At 34.0% G+C, this 8907-nt stretch overlaps 1 protein-coding gene and 1 long non-coding RNA gene across 2 annotated transcripts; one reads left to right on the plus strand and one right to left on the minus strand.

Annotated features, from left to right (window-relative positions):
- Positions 1–222: 222 nt before the first annotated feature.
- Positions 223–4909, minus strand: LOC101264340 (SH3 domain-containing protein 2). The gene is made up of 10 exons (XM_004243096.5): positions 4326–4909; positions 3723–3842; positions 3560–3629; positions 3323–3474; positions 2108–2209; positions 1683–1883; positions 1511–1573; positions 1282–1434; positions 1098–1172; positions 223–574 (listed from the first exon to the last, which is right to left on the minus strand). Exons 1-10 carry the CDS (start codon positions 4383–4385, stop codon positions 458–460), a joined length of 1113 nt encoding a protein of 370 aa, XP_004243144.1. The 5' UTR covers positions 4386–4909; the 3' UTR covers positions 223–457.
- Positions 4910–5053: 144 nt separating this feature from the next.
- LOC138337195 (uncharacterized) lies at positions 5054–8581 on the plus strand. Its single transcript, XR_011210676.1, has 3 exons — positions 5054–5410; positions 5516–5561; positions 5846–8581. It is a non-coding gene; the product is annotated as an uncharacterized lncRNA (long non-coding RNA).
- The last annotated feature ends 326 nt before the right edge of the window (positions 8582–8907 follow it).

Raw genomic sequence — 8907 nt, forward strand, 5'->3', positions numbered from 1 at the left:
CATCATCCACTTGTATAGATAAATAAAGTTATGGATCTTTCCTCAAACATTTTCATGATATCTTTAAAGCTTTCATTACATATTTTAAGGTTCAAACTAGTTTTGACAATTCTGTTTGAAATATAAAAAGGCTTTCATGCTTGCCAGAGAATTTATCATCTACAACCAAGAGCACGACCTAGTGTTCAATGATTTGGAAAAGAATACCATGGGGGACCAACATTCAATTCATAACAAAGACAATATAATTAGTGATATCTTCACGTCTCCCTAAGATTATCAAAACAAAAAAATTGTGATCCCCATTCTGCACGGTCAAATTGAAAGAAGACAAGAAAGCCAAAATAATCATCCTTTACAGCAAGAGTCTGATTATACCATAACAGTCAGATGCACAAAACTATGCATGGAACTACAGTCATAATGCCGAATTTGCGGTCAACATACATGGCAATGTCTAGAAAACTTCAGCTACCTTGGTTGCAAGAATGCGTTCTCGTCTTTCTACATATCCAAATGGGAACCAACCTCCTTTTCCCTTGCACTCACCTTCAGCCCAACCATTGTTTGACACCTTTGGACAAACATATGAACCAATGTCAACTAAATATATGGACAAGGAACAGAATTTAGAAAAAGGCAAATCTCTGATCAATGTGCATCCCTTCAGAATACACTCGCTACGACATAATGAAGAGAGTTACAAAATTATCATTGCATAAAAATACCAAACCTCTAAAATACATTATAAATGAATCCTCCAAGAATGAAATGGGTACTCGAAGCTATATGCTAGCGCTAGACTACCATGATTACTATTATTACCAGTTGAAAGAAAGCATGCTGCCTAAGTTGTGCGGACTCTTGCGTCCGATTCTATCTAGTTGACAGTACATCACTAGATAATAACATGCATCATGGTCTCAAAAGGTGATCATCTTCTCAGAATGTAGTATCTAATGATGTATTGTCAACCAGATACTCATGGGGAGGGATTGGAATGTTTGCGGGGTACGGCATTCTCAGTGTACTACTGTGACAAGAAGGCATCAGGAAGAAAAATAATATATAACTACAGACGAAGAGATAAACCTTACTTTTCTAACAACTACATAGTCACCAATCAATAATGTGAGCTCTACATCTGACTCAGCTTCATATGGGTGTACGACCTGCAGGAAGAGATGCACGAACAAAATAAAAAGCTATAACATAAAAGCTCAAAGAGACTAATCCATCATGATTCATCTTAAGAAAAGCGAGAGGCAATATAATCATTACCTCTGCCAAGTAATACGTTGTCCCATCTATGGATCCATCATATGACTTAAAATGAAGGCCACCATTAACATCAGTATAAGATGGGGGAGGAGGCATCGTATTATCTGTGGCTGAACTAGGAGATGCTTCAATTCTTTGACGCTCCGACATCATCTATGCACTCGAAGACTAGTAAGATACCTATGCTTCACATCAAGCAACAAAAAAATTGATAAGAGGAAGAGAGTACCTCTGCCTCAAGCTGATCAAGTATCTGCAAAACTCGCTCATGATAATGGCGCTGTGCCTCAACCTTGAATAAGAAATAAATGAAGGGGTTCACATGGAGATTTCTTAGTGATAAAGATGAAAAAAACATTAAAAACTTTGAACTACAGTAGAAAGGAGAAACAGACTACTACCATGGCTATGAGTCGTTGGAGTGTTAACCTCTGTTGTTGAGCTTCAACAGCAGCCATAGAAGTAGAAGCTTCTTTGCCCAAGGTAGCCACGTTTGACTTTAGGTCCTTAAGTTTTGCTTCAGCAGCTTCCATCTTCGATACACTTTCCGGATTACCATTGGATTCCCTCACTTTAGCCTGGCGTCTGGAAACTTCTATAGCCTGACTTGTCCCGAAGAAGTTTGGGATATATACAAAGAATAAATGACTATCAGCAGTAGTTTAGTCAATCAATCAAACAGTGCACCACACCTCAGTCCCAAATATCAGTTATATTTTAAAAACAAAAAACAGTATACTGACAGGAATGATTAGCAAGGAAGAGAAAAATCGGTGATAACAGAGAAAGGACTTCAAATGAACACATTTCCCTTCTTCAATGTTACCTGAGCTTCAGCTTCCTGTCTCACTCTATCATAACGTTGAGCGAGATGTCGAGCATCTTCCAGTGGAGCTCCCACAACCATTGCTCTTAAAGGCTCAGCAACCTGAAGTTTGAAACTTTTAATCAAGAATTCAAGATAATGTCCATACTTCGCTTACCATTTCATGAATGAATTGAATTATATAGAGAGATCTAAGTCAACTTATTTAAAAGTTCTTTGTGCCACTGCTCGCTTGGTAACAAGTGAATTCTAATTTCTAGCTTATGATATTAACACATCTCATTCAGATATCAAGTCAAGGAAGTCTAGAAAATAAAATGTGGGTTACAATGAAACAGCTATGTCGTTATTATGACAACTAAAAGTTAATTATAACAACAATTGGGCCATTGTTATATCAAGAAAACAGAAAAGGATGAAAAAAATAAAAGACTGTCTATAAAAGTTAACATAGATCTCAGCAACCATAAACTAGACCTACTCGATTAAATTTATCGGGATAATGTTTTGACCTTTATATTTGAGTTTAAGATATCCCAAGCAAATTGAGCAAGTTCAGTTGGTGATCGTCAGACATATGTACTGCAGTTTTTCAGGCACGGGTGGCTGAATATAACTGCTGAAAATGTCTTCAATATTGCGCTTACTTATGACATCTGGATGATATTTTCATAGTAAAAAAATACAGTGTAGGTTTACAAGTAACAGTAAAGATTGACATTGACATGTGTTGCATCAGAAAGGAAATTGGAGATCAGGAAGCAATGATAGCAGATTAACTGAATGCTATGACAGAGTCTATTCTTAACTATCTTACATTACTTCTAATACAAAGGAAGGAAAATAGAAGATATGAACTGAATAAATTTAACGCATAATATCAACCTATGTTGCTCGGACTCTCCAAAATTGCAATTGCACCCATGTGGATTCTCCAAAAATGCACTACTTTTGCAGAGTCTAACACGCACCCAGTGACATTTTTGAAGAGTCTAAGCAACATCGATATCAACAACTCAAAATACCTTTGACTCCACAATTTAATAAAGTAACCTTCAAATCACAGTCCACTACCATATAACCTCACTTTGTTTTTCTTATTTTTCCCCCAGTTTAGCCTCAACTAACACCTCCTATTCCTTTGCACAGAAAACAAAATTTGATGATAATGAAGAAGGATCAACTAAGTTTAGGGTGAGAAATTTTATCCCAAACCTGCGTCCCGAGGGCCTTTAGTAGATCCTCACGTTCCTTCTCAATTTCACCTTGAGCCCTACTGTAACTTAATGCTGCTTTAGATAACGTACTACCACTTGTACATTTGTTTTCAGCCCCATATTTTCGGCTATCCTCTGACAACCTAGTACCTTTAACGAATTTATGACATCAGTGAAACATAATAAGCCTTAGAAATTACAGATATATACGCAAGAAGTAACTAGAGGGACTGACCAATTTCAATTTGCTTTGAGGCAGTGATGATGTAGCCTTCAACACCTCGGATGATATCTCTTTGGAAATGCTAGTGATAAAACAGGATAAAGAGGTGACATAAAAAAAAAAAAAAAAAAAAAGAGAGAGAGATTGTAAAATGGGCTGGGGAGTGTAGTCAAACCTTGCCGGCACGAGTAGAAATGTACAGCTTCTCAAGTTTTTGATGCTGCTGCAACTCTACTTCATCAGTAACACTATTATCTGGTCCACCTAGTCCACTAGAGAATTGTTTGAAGACAGCCTAGCAAAGAACCAAACAAAGACACATAGTCTAAAATCTTTTGATTCAATATATTGAGTCTCCAGAAACAGCAAAAACCATACTCCGTCCTAATTTATATGAATTAGTTTGACAGAAAGATGGTTGAAACTTGTGATTTCAAATGCTAGATATCATTTCATTAACATTTTAAAGTTAAATTACTACTACTAAATAGAGAAAGCGTGTCATTCTTTCACCTATTATTAAAAGTATAAAGCAAGGGTTTTTGCGGTACATTATTCAGCCAAAACTAACTAGTCACAAGAGCAGCTTGAAGAACATACTCCTCCCTCTGACCCACAAATTCATCAAACTGATTTCTCTTAAAATCATGTATAAACTACACAAAATCTGGAAGACTCTACTCCAAATGCAATATTTATTATTATTATGATTATTATTATTATTATTTGCAGAAAAATTAAGAATATAATTAGGGTTCATTAGAGAGAGAAAGGTTACCTGTTGTTGTTTGGCTACTTGTTCTCTGAGCTTTGTAGCTTGTTTTCTGATTGATTCCATCAGTTTCCAAAGAAAGAAGAGGGAGAGAGCTGTCTCCCCAACTCCAACTCTCTTTGACACTTGTTCCACTTCCCCCTCTTTCACTTCCTACTTGCTATCTCCACCTTCTTTTCCAATCCTTTCTTTTCTTAAATTTCTCCATACTTATTATACTTTTTTGTCCTTTTTATTATTGTCGTTCAAATAATAATATTTGATAAGTACCATTAATTACCATAGATGTTCAACCACTCTTGGTGGATTTGGTTCAGGCAGATGCAGAAATAGTACTTCAAGATCCATTACGTGTCCAAGGATTTTTGTTCTTCTTGGCATCTGTTATTTTGGCACAAATCTTTTTGGTTCTTAAAAAGAAACAGTTCGAGAAGGTTCAATTTGCCGAAATGAATTTCTACATTCGCTGATTTATTGATATCAAGTACGTAAAAAGAACCAAATTCTTGTTAGCGATTATATATGATAAAAAAATGAAATTATGAAAACTCCTTTGTCTTATTTATACTCTTCTTCAAAATCTACATACTATGTGGTACAAGGAATTCCCAGCATCTCATAGAATTGACAATTTAAATAACCCAAACTTTATACAATTGTCAAACTCTAATTCTACTATAGTAGAAAAGCTCTATTTCAACACGTCTATTTAGTGTCAATAAATTAAAATAAGGGCATTTGAGTCATTTAAATCAATGAAATTGATATGTATTAAGCTACTAGGTGACTATTATTGCACCCCAGCATATGACACGTAGCACACAACTTTTTTGCAGCTCTAAAGCTTTCTGCTCTTCCATGACCCTAATGCTTGAATAACTCATATGCATCTCCTTCCCTTTTTTTCTCCGGTGGAAAGCTTTCTAAAAGAAAAGACAAACATATCCATGAGAGACCTTTACCTCTTCTTTGGTTGTGTTATCGTCTTGTCAATTTGTCGGCTTTGTTTTGCACTCTCGCAAATATACTTGTTTGTTAATCTAATGGAATAATCTAGGTTGTTAAGATAGTATTATAAATGTACAATGTTTGTAAGTGACCTTTACCTCTTTCTTTGTTTATGTTGTTGTTGTCGATTATGTTTTGCTATTTATTAATCAGAATCTAAATATTATTTGTGTATTTCACTTGTGCAGTAATCTCAGTGTATAGTGATTGGAGAGCTTTGCAATTTCTTGAATTGTATGGACACAAAACCTCTTTTCAATTTTAGATTGAAGATTTGATTATCTTTTTGTTCAAGTTCATTTTTTATGGTTGATTTTACGATCTGAAGGTGGATCTGATAATTACACAAATTATCATTATTATATGTCTCAAATGACTGGTAATGAATTGCTCAAAAAAATCACGCTACTCTTTACTTTTTCATATTTTTAAGCTTCACTCATTCATAATTTTTTTTTACTTATAATTTTCCAAATCTGTGTTGTGTGAACAAGGCTCATTTTATTTTTTGGTGTCAGGTGAATGTGCAGAAGTTTTTGGTGGTGTATTGCTATGAAAGAATCAAAGTGTCTTTGATAATGGAACTTACACATAGGCACTAAACAATAGTTTGATTTATATTCTTTATCAGAATTCTTTTGAACTTCCTCCGTTCATGTATGGGGTTTTCATCGGAATCAATTTTCTGGGTTCTTGTGGGTTTGGCTTGGAGTTTCTTCCCCTTATTGCATTGACGTTTTCGTAGTTGATTTCGAGGATGCAATTGAACACACTGTGCTCTCTCACATCTGATAAAGCGATTTGAGTAGTAGTTAGCACCTCCCTTGAAAAGTCAAGTTTTTTAATTTACAGTAGTCTCTCTCAAATTTAAGGCAGGTAAAGTAGTAGGGTTTTGCTCTTTTCGGTTAAATCTTTTCTCTCGCTATATTTGATTGTGTTAGTTGGAATATTGTTACTTGTGAGTTTTGACGTGGAGGACTTGTTATCCTTCAAAATCTACGATTTATTCTTCTTTGTTTTATAGGCATAATTTTTGTTATAGTGTAAGTCACAGTTTGGGTTGAATGTTGTTAATTTGCTTTGTGGAATTTAGAGAAAGTTGAATGTAAGGTCTCTTTTTAGTTAAATTTGGCTATTGATTGATTTGATTCCACTCTGGAGTTCTGTTCTCTCTATCTCCGTGTGATTTGGGGAGAGGGGTGATTACTTCCAAAGCTTTTGAAATTCATAAGTGAAATTTCCTGTAAATAGCATGGGAGGGCTAGCGCTTAGAGATCATCGAATAAATGATATCTCATATAAATACTGACACAGGGCCACTGCTTAGTGAAAATATTTGTCAATGATTTTGTGGAAACACAGGAAAAACTTGAAATGCCCATGGAAACCATGACATGTTATTAGACTGCTTTATTCCCTTATTGTTATGTAGGAAACGAGTGTGGTTACTATTTGTTGTTTGACACTCATATTTCCATTTCAGTGTTAAAACCAAATATTTCTATTGCCTTTTTGTCTAAGCTTTCGTAAATTCACATGGTTACACAATAATATCATATGTTGAAATTGAAATATAGAGCTCTATTTCAACATGTCTGTTTAGTGTCAATAAATTAAAAAATAAGGCATTTGAATTATTTAAATCAATCAAGTTGATATGTATTAAGCTACTAGGTTTTTATTACTGCACCCAAGCAAATGACACGTAGCACACAACTTTTTTGCAGCTCTAAAGCTTTGTGCTCTTCCATGACCCTAATGCTTGAATAACTCATATGCATCTCCTCTCCTTTTTTTCTCCGGTGGAAATCTTTCTAAAAGAAAAGACAAGCATATCCATGAGAGACCTTTACCTCTTCTTTGGTTGTGTTATCGTCTTGTCAATTTGTCGACTTTGTTTTGGACTCTCACAAGTATACTTCTTTGTTAATCTGATGGATTAATCTAGGTTGTTAGGATAGTATTATAAATGTACAATGTTTGTAAGTTACCTTTACCTCTTTCTCTGTTTATGTTGTTGTTGTTGATTGTGTTTTGCTATTTATTAATCATAATCTAAATATTATTTGTGTATTTCACTTGTGCAGTAATCTCAGTGTATAGTGATTGGAGAGCTTCGCAATTTCTTGAATTGTATGGACTCAAAACCTCTCTTCAATTTTAGATTGAAGATTTGATTATCTTTTTGTTCAAGTTCATTTCTTTATGGTTGATTTTATGGTTTGAAGGTGGATTTGATAATTACACAAATTATAATTATTATATGTCTGAAATGACTGGTTACGAGTTGCTCAAATAAATCATTCTACTCTTTACTTTTTCATATTTTTAAGTTTTACTCATTCATAATTTTTTTTACTTATAATTTCCCAAATCTGTGTTGTGTGAACAGGGCTCATCGTTTAGAGAAATATTAGTTGTTCTTGTATTATCCGATTTTTTTTGCGAATTGATAGGTGTGTTTTTTTCTAAATTTTTGTAAATTTTTTCATGCCTTCATTTTATTTTTTGGTGTTCGGGTGAATGTGCAGAAGTTTTTGGTGGTGTATTGCTATGAAAGAATAAAAGTGTCTTTGATAATGAAACTTACATATAGGCACTAAACAATAGTTTGATTTATAAATACTACTAAACTATGATTTAGAATTCAAATTATTGCTAATGTTTAAGTAATATTCATTTACGGGTTGGGGAATCAATAGTAAAATTATAGTGATTTATGTGCATATCACGAGAGTTTGAACTTTGCTCTCGACTTGAAGTCGGGAAAAGTATTTAAGTGGGATCATAAAAAAGGAGCAGGTACATACTCTTCAATTTTCTCGACGAACAACTGAGATTTGGCTAGCTAACTAACAGGGGATCTTTTACTATTAAATAAATGAGTTTTTCCTTGATGAAAAGGATCTCTTTTTGTTTTTAATCATACAGCCCAGACTCTTTGAATATGTTGGTGGATGAATCCTCTATGATAAGAATTATGTTGTTTTCTCCTTGGGAGTTCAAGAATGCTCCACTGAAGAAAGATTTAGAAGATATATTAGATATAACTTTTTTTATATTGTGATTTAGTTGATTGAAATATAACGTATTATACTTGTGTGCGCACATTCATAACCAGCCTCACAAGAGATAATTTATCGCACAAGTAGGTACATCTCCAATGGCAATCATAAAATCCCTACCACAAAAGGTGAGTTGAACTTTGGATGAAATGATTTCATTTGCCTATCTTCTTTAATTAGAATATTTGACGGAACCTAGGAGCAATTCCAAAAGAAAAAAGTTCATGTAATAAAACTTGGTGGTTGGTATTAGTTGTTTAATACATCATAGTTTATTTTGGCTTTATTTGCCATTTTTTACTGCTTCTGTAACCTTGTTACTTCAAAGTCCTGAACTTCTTCTTTTTAAATATTAGTAAAGCTTTAAACTTCTGTATGTTGAAACTTTAATGCAAGCACCTTGATATGCACATCATTAAACATGCCTTTATAATCTTAGTTACTTTAGTTCCAAACTTTCGAATGCTATTGCTTGGAGTTCTACTACTTGATATTAAAGTAAATTTTCTTAAACT

The sequence above is a fragment of the Solanum lycopersicum genome, chromosome 7, assembly GCF_036512215.1.
Source record: "Solanum lycopersicum chromosome 7, SLM_r2.1".
NCBI classification, from domain to species: domain Eukaryota; kingdom Viridiplantae; phylum Streptophyta; class Magnoliopsida; order Solanales; family Solanaceae; genus Solanum; species Solanum lycopersicum.